Source organism: Lemur catta, chromosome 17 (assembly GCF_020740605.2).
Source record: "Lemur catta isolate mLemCat1 chromosome 17, mLemCat1.pri, whole genome shotgun sequence".
Taxonomy (NCBI): domain Eukaryota; kingdom Metazoa; phylum Chordata; class Mammalia; order Primates; family Lemuridae; genus Lemur; species Lemur catta.
In genome coordinates, this window is record NC_059144.1 from 40679678 (window position 1) to 40691944 (window position 12267).

The 12267-nt window shown below is 40.5% G+C and overlaps 1 protein-coding gene across 2 annotated transcripts in view; it reads left to right on the forward strand.

Moving 5' to 3' along the window:
- Positions 1-7949, forward strand: part of ARFGEF2 (ADP ribosylation factor guanine nucleotide exchange factor 2) — an 86401-nt gene extending 78452 nt beyond the window's left edge. For both annotated transcript variants that reach the window (XM_045529230.1, XM_045529231.1), the window contains exons 37-39: positions 1534-1672; positions 3528-3645; positions 4187-7949. In XM_045529230.1, coding sequence (XP_045385186.1) covers positions 1534-1672; positions 3528-3645; positions 4187-4363 — 434 coding nt within the window. In that variant the 3' untranslated portion in view covers positions 4364-7949. The remainder of the gene's footprint in view (positions 1-1533; positions 1673-3527; positions 3646-4186) is intronic.
- Positions 7950-12267: the final 4318 nt, after the last annotated feature.

Genomic DNA, 12267 nt, shown 5'->3' on the forward strand with positions numbered 1-12267 from the left:
TAAGAATTTCGTGAAGGGCCTGGTGGGGTGGCTCCCGCCTATAATCCAAGCACTTTGGGAGGCCAAGGTGGGAGGATCCCTTGAGCTCAGGAGTTTGAGACCAGCCTGAGCAAGAGCCAGACCCCATCTCTACTGAAATTAGAAAAAATTAGCCAGGCATTGTGGCAAGCACCTGTAGTCTCAGCTACTCAGGAGGCTGAAGCAAGAGGATCACTTGAGCCCAGGAGTTTGAGGTTGCTGTGAGCTTCGATGACACCACTGTACTCTACCCAAGGAGACAGAGTAAAACTCTGTCTCAAAAAAAGAAAAGAAAAGAAAAAGAATTTGATGAAAAGACAAATTGAAAGTTAGAGAATTGAATAATTGAATTGATCTAGTGAGTCAAGAAGTTTTACATTAAATTCAAAGTTAAATATATGAAAAGTGTAGGCCGGGCACGGTGGCTCACGCCTATAATCCTAGCACTCTGGGAGGCCGAGGCGGGTAGATCGCTCGAGGTCAGGAGTTCGAGACCAGCCTGAGTGAGACCCCGTCTCTACTAAAAATAGAAAGAAATTATCTGGACAACTAAAAATATATATATAGAAAAAATTAGCCGGGCATGGTGGCGCATGCCTGTGGTCCCAGCTACTCGGGAGGCTGAGGCAGTAGGATCGCTTGAGCCCGGGAGTTTGAGGTTGCTGTGAGCTAGGCTAATGCCACGGCACTCACTCTAGCCAGGGCAACAAAGCGACACTCTGTCTCAAAAAAAAAAAAAAAAAAGAAAAGTGTGGCATTCTAGGAGAAACCAAAAGCATTCATAAATTTTGTTAGGCTTTTAAGGGTTTTCTCTCTTTCCTGCCTCCAAAAATAAATACATAAATCCTGGAGGTAAATATTTGTATTTTTTCAGGGGTGGTGGTGGGATTCTCATTATTTTGAACTTTACACAAAAATGGTACTTTATATAATTTTTCTATTATTACCATTACTTTAACTTTCTCCCCAAATACCTATTTAACCCACAATTAAAGAATGTGATTTTTCTCTATAGCTTTAAAATATCCAGATATTTTATGTCTTTGCTTATAATAAGGTTTTGCTTGTAAGAGTGGTTTACACTTCTCCTTAGCTGATTAGTACTGCTTTGTTGTAAGAACATGTGTTGTTGTATGTGCTTTGTAGAGAAAAGAAAGGTCTTGCAACTTAGAAAAATGCTAGATAGTCCTTCAGTGCAACTGGGGGAAAAAAAAGAAAATGCTAGACTTCTTAAGAGCTGTTACATTACATTTGAGGAGATGAAACTAATGGCTTCAGCTTATGAGCAAAGTCTAAATGGAGAACAGTTCGGACCACTGAGGAATGAAGTGTATCTTATACAGAGGATAACTTTTGGAAAGTCATGACTGCCTTTATCAGATAATTACAATTGAGTTGTATTAAGGACATGAGATGTTTCAGTATTTCCTAAACTAACTAGATTACTAGCTCCCATACAATTTCTCAGCATTTTCCTAGAAATGTGTACTATTTATATGACTATCTGATCTGTAGGTTTTAAGGGCAAATCTAAACCCAATCTTCTAAAACAAGAAACCAGCAGCCTGGCTTGTTGTTTGAGGATCCTGTTTCGAATGTATGTTGATGAGAACCGCAGGGATTCCTGGGAAGAAATACAGCAGCGACTTTTAACGTAAGATTAATTTTTAATTAAATTTCACATCTGTCTTATACAAAATGCATCATAATACTACAAAAAGGAGAAAAATGCCTACATGCTGACACCTTGTTTTCCTTTTTATTTTTTCCTTCTATTTAGTGATTCTTCCATTTCACTTTTCTTAATGCCCTGAAGAGTGCAGGGCCTCATCTGCTTCACACAAAAGCCTTCATTAAGTCACAGAAATGTGGGCAGTGAACAGTGCTCTGACCTCAGAGTCAGCAGGCTGGAGTGAAGTCCTGACTCTGGTTAAAGACCTGTGGCCTTGGGCAGGTCACTGTTCCTCTTGGAACAAGGTCCTCTTTAGAGTTACTGTCAGCTCTAACATCCCATCTTTCCTTTTTTCCAAGAAGAATGTACTAGAATCATACAGATACCAGGATGTGCCCGTGTCAGTTACACGCAAATGCAGGGAGACCAGCAGGGGGACAGTGGGCTACCAGTGAGAAAGCCCCAGTCAGAAAAGTAGGTCTTGGCTACCCAGCTTCCTGGGCATCCAACAATATGCTGATGTCTAAGCTTCCTTTAAGATTTAAAAACAGTATCCCACAGTGCTGGCAACCATGTGGGAAGACACACACTCTCCTGCACAGCTAGTTGGAGTGTGCAGTGACATGACCTTTCTGGAAAGGAGATCTTTCTTTCAGGAGCCCTGAAGTGTTTGTTTTCTTTGACTTAGTAATTCCACTGTTACGGAATCTACTTCAGGAAATATTTTAGAAATAGGAACCAGGACTCCCACACAGACTATTCATTTGCAGACTTATGAGGAGAAATAATTATAAACAGCTCCACTGTGGAATGGATAACTAAATTATGATATGTCCTAAATTATGGCATATATGATTGAATATTTACAGCCATCAAAAATGAGGTTTTTAAAAAATAATTTTCCTTCACGTGGGAACATGCTTATAATAAATTTCACCAAAAAAGGGGGAAGATGCAAAACTCTTGTGATTTTAAGCAATGTTTTTTTTGTGTGTTCTTTGTTGTTGTTGTTTTTCCCTGCAGACAGGATGGCTCATTTCAACTTAAGCCCAACAGACAATTACCTACATAGTCTCATAAAGTTTCTCTACAGGAGATACATAAATGTCAAGTTTTTGGCATAACATGTTTTTTTAAAAGCAATTATTTGTGATTATGAGGAGAGAACAGTAGATTTTGTTTGTTTGTTTGTTTTAAGAGACAGGTCTCACTCTGTCACGGAGGCTGGAGTGCAGTGGCATGATCATAGCTCACTGAAGCCTCAGACTCCTCGGGCTCAAGCAATCCTCCTGCTTCAGCTTCCCAAGGAGCTGGGACTATAGGCACATGCCACCATACCAAGCTAATTTTTTTCTTCCTTTTCTTTTCTTTTTCTTTCTTTTTTTTTTTTTTTTTTTTTTAGTAGAGACAGGGTCTCCACAATGTTACCCAAGCTAGTCTTGAACTCCTAGCCTAAAGCAAAGGAATCCTCCCTTTTCAGCCTCCCACTGCTTCAGCCTCCTACTGCTACAAGAACAGTGGTTATATAATTAACTGTGAATAAAAAGCTCTTGTGCTAATTGTGCTGCATTGATTGAGCCCAGCCCTAGCCATGTGCCAGGCCTGAGCTATCTTTATTGTACTTATTTCATTTAATCTTTACAACAACCCCTTGAGTTTGGTGCAGTTATTTATCCCCATTTTATAGCTGGAAAAAGCGAGGCTCAGTGATTTCCCCAAGATAGCATAGCCAGAGCAGGTGCTCAATAAATGCTCATTGCAAGAATAAGTAGTTCTCCCCTGCGTGTGAGATGTTAATCAGTTGTTTGATGTGCCTCCCCCTCTCTAATTCTTCTAGTGTGTGCAGTGAAGCTCTTGCCTATTTCATCACGGTGAATTCTGAAAGCCATCGGGAGGCCTGGACAAGTCTCCTGTTGTTACTTCTAACTAAAACCCTCAAAATAAATGATGAAAAGGTATAAACAAGTAAACTCTGATGTCTCCTCTAGGACGTAAGGTTTGGGTTGGCTTTTCATTCAGAGTTTAAAGTAACTTCTCTCAATCCTCCCAAGGATGGTTCCATGACTAGCACCATTCTGGGTGCACTGGAGATAAGTTAATTCATTACAAACAATGGATGCCTGAGGATATTACGGCTTTTTCTCTAGATGAACCTCTGTTGAGAAAGGCTGAAGTTTAAACCAGTGTGTTGCTGTTAGGAACAGTATGGTCATTTTCAATGCGGGACGAGAGGGTTAAGATTGTGAAGCACTAGGTTTAGACCTAGGAACTTGCTTTACAAAATGAAAGAGCTATTGACTTTGGGTAGCAAGACTATCCAAATATAATGAAAAGAAGTCAAATATAATTAAAAGAAGTTTTAATTTGCAAGTTTTTTATTAACTTCCTAATAGCAAGAAAAAGCAGCTTCAGGGTGAGATGAACACTCTTGAAAAACTGGTGCAAAAAAATAGTTTAGTGTCTAATTTTCTCTCTCTGCTTCTCTCCCACCTCAAGTTCAAAGCACATGCTTCAATGTACTACCCCTACTTGTGTGAGATTATGCAGTTTGACTTGATCCCTGAGCTCCGAGCAGTTCTGCGGAAGTTCTTCCTACGGATAGGTGTTGTGTATAAGATATGGATTCCAGAAGAGCCATCACAGGTACCAGCAACACAGTCTTCAGTGTGGTAGCCCTGGTCCCTCTGGGCCACTGCTGCAGCTCTGCAGAATGTTCACCATGCCATCTCTGACTGGCACGTCCTGGGAAGGGTCATAGAAACAAGGAGTAGGCATCTTGGATCTCAGAATGGCCGGGATAAGGATGGCCTCTATGCCGGTCCCATCACAGTCCCTGACTTAAGGCTTGTGGTATTTTATTAAACTGTTGCGTACCCAGTTAACACAGCCTTGAAAAATGTTTGGTTTTGGCCAGCAGAACTCTCATCTACTTTTTTCTTCATCTCTGTCATTCCATTTTACTGATTAAACTGTCAAATCTGTCATTGCAAATGTCATCATTTTCTAGCAAAGTCCCATGATTGGCTATAAATGTTTTGTCAGAAGAAGTCACTCTCCTTGAAAATACTGAACATAGTTATATAGGTTCGTGATTATTAGAGAGTATGTTAATAAAACTTCTTATAACGGCTAACTGCCATCTAAAATATGCTGGGGTTTTTTGTTGTCGTTTGAGTGTGTTAGAGAAGTTTGAGTATTTTTGTCAGTTATGAGTCAGCTGTAGTTAGATTAGTTTGGGGAAAGGTAGGGAAAGGAAGAGTTGTTTTCTGTGTTTTGTTAATGTCCGAGTGATTTTTAAAGTATTTTACAAAAAGATATTATTGAAGATTTGATTGAAGGCAGAGTTTAGTAATTAAGTTAGAATTAAGAGCTTGCAAGGTTAAAAAAAATGTAGTGCCTTGTGGCGCTCCCTGTTTTAGTAACTTGGGGAGGACAAGTCTATAGGAAAAAGTAAAAAATTTAATGAAGATGATTAGCCTTCCTTGAAGTAAGTATTTGTGGATGGGTATTAAATTAAAATTTCCAGAATACACTGTCCATCTCACATACTCTGAAATCTAATATATGAAGTAGTACTAAAAATGAAGTAGTAATTTAACCAGAGTTCATTTATCTTTGAGTAAACCTTTTTATTTTTACCTCAGAAGAGTGTACTGATGGTTAGTAGCGCTGCTTTGCACAGTCCCCATTACAGGGCCCTGGAGGAGGGACAGTAACTGTGCATGAGTCAAATGTCCTGGGTGGAACCAGCGCCATCCTGGGGCCAGCACAGCTGAACTGTGACAACGGTGGGAGATGGCGTGTGCCCAGCACGTCTGTTAATTTGAGCCTCGGAGCTGAATTCTTTCGCAGGGTTAGATTCTGAGGTCCTTAGTATGTTAATGATGGTGCAATACTCTAAACTGCAGTAGAACTGAATTCTGATGCAGCTTGTGTATAAGTGGGCAGTATGCAAGTACAGCCCGAAGCCTGCGAGCAGTGTATTTGGAAGCTTAATTTATTCTGAGTCCATGAGAAAGAGAACACGTACGTCATCCTCTGCTGTCATCCACTGCTTGCCCAGAACAGCACGGAGCATTAGAAGAAGTGTTACACAGAGTGATTAAAACATTCAGACTTCTACCTGACACTCTTTAGTCCTATAAATTGGGTTGTATTGATGTCAACTCTGGTGCCTTAGAAGTTAGTAGTTTGGGAACCTATCTGTAAGATCGGGTATTTTTTCTTTTTAGAGAAGGATTTCTGGTGCTTTTGCTTGCTAAGAGACCAATTTCTTAAGTTTGTTTTGTTTTTGTTTTTAGCAGCCTTGAGAAACGTTTAGTTTTAGCCAGCAGAACTCTTGTCTACTTTTTTCTTTCCCAAAAAGTATTTTAATTTTTCTACCAAAGAAAAAAAGAGCAGGTTTAGGTTTTTACATTATTTACGTACATTGGATAAGACGAGCTATGTAATTTAGCAGGAAAAAACTATGGGAGAATATTTGTGAATGGCAAATGTTAGCACACTGGACTTAAGTTGTCCTGGAATCTGTTAGATCTTTACACTGCACCAGGAAACCTGCTTTCCCTAGTATCCTAGTTTATCACAGCCTCAGCAAATCAGTCATCTATCTCCATTGATTTTTGTACTAAAGGTATAAATGGGAAATATGCATGTTCATTCATTAAGTACATCTTGCATACAGCTATATTCCTGATTAGTGATTTTTCCTTTCCTTCTGAGGTTCTCATGTGGCATTTTCTTCATTGAATGTGACTGCAAGATTTTTTGAGTGCATTCCTGCCGTCTCTTTAATTTTTTCCTCTCGCAGGGTAGGGAATGTGTCAGTACATTTTATTACTTGCTGAAACATTCAGGCTTGAATTTCTTAATTTTGTCTTTTCAAAGATTTAATTTTCTGAATGAGGCATTTTAATTGTACCAGCAATGGACTTTTAAAAAAACTGGATGTAAAACCATTCAGGGTAATTTTTCTTGTCAGCGGACAGTGACAAACAGAGGAAATTTTTCCAGTAATAAGCCATTCCACTTAAATTCTTTTTTGTGAATAAATCTGTTCTTTCTCATGGTAAATGTGGCTTGTGCCACTCAAACACTAGTGAAAAGGGTGTGTGCGACTCTGCAACATCGGGCCAGGATACCATTCATATAACAGAGTTATGGAGGAGAGTGAAGCATTTTTTTCCAAGGCCTTATTTCTTTTTCAGAATGCTTTAAGTGTTGATTATATGTTCTGGGTCTCTACAGAAGTTTTTATTTGTTATAATACTGCTGCTTTGAGCAATTTTTTCTTCATTGTCTGTTAGGGAAATCACCAGCTCTGGCATCTTAACAACAAACCATGGATGGGAAATTTTATTTCTAATATGCATCTTTAGAGTCAAATACACCTTTTCCCTGTACTCCTCACATATGACCAAAGAACATACATTATGAAAATTGTATAATAATATCTGGAAACACAACATTTTCCTCTGAAAGGTGACTTTTGTACAAAATGCAAAAAAAAAAAGCCTAAACTTTTTTTGTTCTTTTGTGATTATGGCTATACATTTAGTAGTCTTTATTAAAGGAACTGCTGACAAGTGAAAGTATGATAATCTCATTCAAATGTTTGTTGTTATGATGCAAATGGATATTGGTTTCAATAGAAGCTGGATCCTTAATACTACATTTTCTGAATTCTGTTTCAATATTTGTGTTAAAGTAGACATAGCTCGAACTTACATGAAATCCTACAGATTTGTTATTAGCAGCTTTGCAATTTGGGAAACAAAGAAACCAAAGCTGAATATTTTAAAGAATGAATACATCTGGAAGTCTTTGCTCTCCAAAAAAAAAAAGAAAAAAACAAAACACTCTTTATCAAAGGTGTAGTTTTTCTCAGTGTTCTAATTTTTAAAAAATTTTATCTTCATATTTGCATAAAATATTTCTTTATGTGCAAAATGTATGTTTTACCTCCATAAAATGCCTAAAAGTTAGTTAATAGTTACTTTGGTTTAATCTATACACAATGATTAAGTGCATTTAATATTAGTAATTTAATGAAAAGCATTCCTTGCCCAATGGATGTATACATTTTTGAAAGAATAAGCAGAATTATATAATATGAAATGCTGTGTAAATTTTTCTATGTAAAAATATTATGTATAATACTGTTAAAATATCCCATGCTTTGATCAGGTGGTAAATCAATAAAGTTTTAAAAAATATAGCTGTTTTTAATGTAGTAATTAAAAAAATGTATATAAAGCCATACTTTGGGTTAGTTTGAGTTTGTTCTCAAGGCACGTAGAAGGTTGTAGTTCTCAATTGGTGGTAAAATTTGGCCTCTGTATTAAATAGAATTATTAATGGGAGACCATTGTGAGTCTTAATTTTTATATGTCCCCCCCATGAAGGGGAAAATATCTAGTCATGAGAAGATTATTATATATTTCTTGAATACACTTTTTTTTTTTGAGACAAGAGTCTTGCTCTGTTGCCCTGGGTAGAGTGCAGTGGCGTCATCATAGCTCACTGCCACCTCCAAATCTTGGGCTCAAGTGATGCTCCTGCCTCAACCTCCCAAGTAGCTGAGACTACAGGCACGCCACAATGCCCAGCTAATGTTTCTATTTTTCGTAGAGACAGAGTCTCATTCTTGATCAGGCTGGTCTTGAGCTCCTGAGCTCAAACGATCCTCCTGCCTTGGCCTCCCAGAGTGCTAGGATTACAGGCATGAGCCACCATGCCTGGCTGCACTTTTTTTATTAATTTGACCAATGGTTAGTTCACCAAAGGACAGAAATGTATTGTCATGGCATTGAGGGCAAGACTGGCAAGGTGGCCAACTGGGCACTGAGTGGGGGGCAATTCTAAAGGTTCACATGGGGTGCTCACCTATGAGGACAGGAAAACCCAGGCTTGGGTTTACCACCTCTGAACTCAGAATCCATTCTTTCTGAAATATGCTAAAATTGTAAACCATTATTATACTTAAAACATTACACTGTTGAAATTGGCTACATACATTCTCATCTTTATTAACTGGAGTAAAACTGCTAAATTTTACTCCAGTGAATTACTATGTGGTAATAAATTTCAGGTACACCCAGTAAAGAACAAAAAAACAGCCCTTTTGGAAAAGGCTTCTAAAGAGACTTTATCTCTTCCGAGCAGATAGGCCTGGGTTGTATCTAGAACAGTGTTTTTCAACCTGCTGCCAACCAATGGTTTTCAGTTCTGTCCCCAGGAGACAGAGGGGACATGTGGCAATGTCTGGAGATGTTTCTGGTTGTCTCAGCTGGTGTGTAGGGGGGAACAGCAACAGCAACTGGCATCTGGTGGGTAGAAGCCAGGATGCTGCTAAATAGCTGCCATGTCAAGGAATTACCCAGCCCCAAATGTTAGTGGTGCTAAGGTTGAGAAACTGAACTAAAGTGACTTCCTTCCTCTGATAAGTATCCTTCAGTATGGTGGTGCAGGGCTCAAAAGTCAATTTGTGGCAGATTATTTCCAGCTTTCTTTGGCCTTCCTATTATTAATTTGGGGAAAAAAAAAAAAAACAGGCCGGGCATGGTGGCTCACCTAGCACTCTGGGAGGCCGAGGTGGGAGGACTGCTTGAGGCCAGGAGTTCGAGACCAACCTGAAAAAGAGCGAGACCCCATCTCTACAAAATGTAGAAAAAATTAGCCAGGCATGGTGGTGGGCGCTTGTAGTCTCAGCTATTTCGGAGCCTGAGGGAGGAGAATCGCTTGAGCCCCAGAGTTTTAGGTTACAGTGAGCTGTGATGATGCCACTGCACTCTAGCCAGGTGACAGAGGGAGCCTCTGTCTCAAAAAAAAAAAAATCACTTCTGCTTACCCATTTTATGAAAGAGAGGATGCTGGGATCACTGATTGAGGAAGGGCCAGAACAACCATATTTAACGTGCCGTTTATTTAAGCATTTGTAAAGGTAATTTTAAAATTATACTGCATTTGTACCTTGCCAACAGACTGGAACACAATTTAAGCATCATCCCTCCTTTTTATAGAGGGGTACCTGGGGCTCAGAGAGGTCAACAAACTTGCCTAAGGATCTGAAGCCCTGTGGCCTGCAGCCTGCTCTAGAGCCTGCCTCAGATGCTGCCACACGACACTTCCCAAGCCCATCCCACCCTTCCATTGCAACTCGATGCACGTTTGGTCTCACCCCAGAGAAACCTCACAGGTGGGAAAGGCTGCTCTGATATGCTGGAGAGCAGATGGACAGATGTAAATGTGGGGACCTGGCGCCTGTGGACAGAGCACACTTAGCACTTTGCAGCCCCTGGAGGAGAAATACAAATGTAGGCTCACATGCTATGAGTGAGTGTAAATATCGAAAAGTTGGTGGGGGGTAGGAATTGGCCTACTGTCTGCACCCTCTCACCACCTCCAGCTTCAGCCTGCACCACAAGGCCTTGCATGTGCAATGGATACCCAGCTCTGGCCAAAGCCCCTGCAAACACCCATCTGCCCCCTACTTACCCTTCCAGCTTAGGGGTGCTCACAAGCTGCTGTGCAGCTCGTCCTTTGAAGTGACCCAGGCAAGGGTTCTCCACAGACCAGGGGCCTGTGCGACTGAAGCGTGGTCTGAAAGGTGGCGTGGTCTGAAAGGTGGCGGCACAGGTTGTAGGCGGCGAGCACACCCACATGGGCTGTTCCCCTGAGGGAAGGAGCAGCTGGAGGAGGGTGGGAGTGGAGCCATCGAAAGCAGGGGCACAGCCCGGGTCTAAGGCAGTACCATCTAGGGCAAAGGAGGACTGGGAGAGATGGGAGGACAACAAAAATACACTTCTACCTGGCCACAAAATGGCCGTAACAGCCTATGATCTTGGCCACTTGCTACATCCCAGGTGCTATTTCATGGTCCTCATATATATTGGTTCTTTAATCCTCACAACCACCCTAACAGGAAAGTTACTATTACTGTCCTTATCTTAGAGATTAGGCAACTAATAAATTATAAGGTACTTGCCCAGCCTCACACAGATGCTGTCAGGATCTTAACCTGGGTAATCTGACTCAAGTCCACATTCTTAACTAATATAATACCAAAAAAGAAGAATGACAATAAAAGGATGATAAAAGGTATGCCAAGAAATTGTCAACCAAAAGAAAGCAGGCCCAACATAACATATAAGACAAGACAGAATTGGAAGAGGAAAGCTTTGAAAGGGCCAATGAAATACTTCTTTTTATCAAGTGGCAGACTTCATCAAGAAGAAAAAACACAAACCTTTATCTACCTAGTAACAGCTTCAAAATAAAAACCAAAGGCAGACTGAAGAGAACAACAGATAGAGAAAATTTTAAGACTGGGTGTGGTGGCTCATGCCTGTAATCTTAGCACTCTGGGAGGCAGAGGCAGGAGGATTGCTTGAGGTCAGGAGTTGGACACCAGCCTGAGCAAGAGCAAGACCCCGGCTCTACAAAAAATGAGGAATTAGCTGGGCGTGGTGGCACGTGCCTGTAGTCCCAGGTACTCAGGAAGCTAAGGCAGGAGGATCGCTTGAACCAAGGAGTTTGAGGTTGCAGTGAGCTATGATGATGCCACTGCATTGCATTCTACCCAGGATGACAAAGGAAGACTGTCTCCAAGAAAAAAAAATAAAGAAAACTTTAAGGGAATAGAGGACATAAATAACATAATCACTTAAATCTCACCTAATTAGTGAAAGATCAAGTGTTTTACTGTTTGGTATTGTGTGGATTTTCACATCATGTACACATACATTTTAAAAGAAAAGTGCCTCCACTTTAACAAAAAGGTAAGAACCAACAGATACATCTCAATTTTTAACTATTAACACTTTTGCATCTCAGTTGGGCCTTAAAAGTGAGATTGAGCCAAAAGAAGACTTGTTCTTTCCAAGCCCAACCAGATGTGTCCACACCCTCCCGAATCCAAATAAAACGTAGAATTATTTTCCTGTTGTTGTGCACACCATAGATAACGTGTTTTTTCAGCATGTCTTTCCACACATTAGACACATTGTTTATCAGGGTTTGGAAAGAAAGGAAACTACTTGAATGAGAGTTTCTTGCTCCTCCAAGTGGCTGAGTTATTTTCTTTCCTTTCCAACACAGTCTGTTAGGAGCTGTAGCAAACCCCAAGAGCGTCAGTGGTGGTGCGAGGGGAGGAGGGGAGTGAATTTCCAAGGGAATATTCAGCTGGCTTGACTTCATCTCCTGCCACCCTCTATTTCGCTAAGCCCCAGCTTTGCTCATTCTTGCCTCAGAGGCATTGCTATTGCCACCCTCAACCTCCTGGAATGCTCACCAGGCTGATCTTTCACTCAGCTGTATCCTGGCTAAAATTCAGGTCCACTGTTACCTGCTCCAACCTTCCTGGGGCATCCCATTTACCTTCCAAGTTACTGCTTGCTGTATCATCCTGTTGTATATTCTCTTCTCATGCACTTACCAAGATGTGAAATTCTTACTCATTTGTTTATTCCATGTCTCCCTCTAAAACAGAAGCTCCATGAGGAGCGGGAAGTCCTCTTCCGTCTGAGACGCCATGTGCGTGACTTTGGACAGTTAGTTGAACATCCTAACATCAAAAT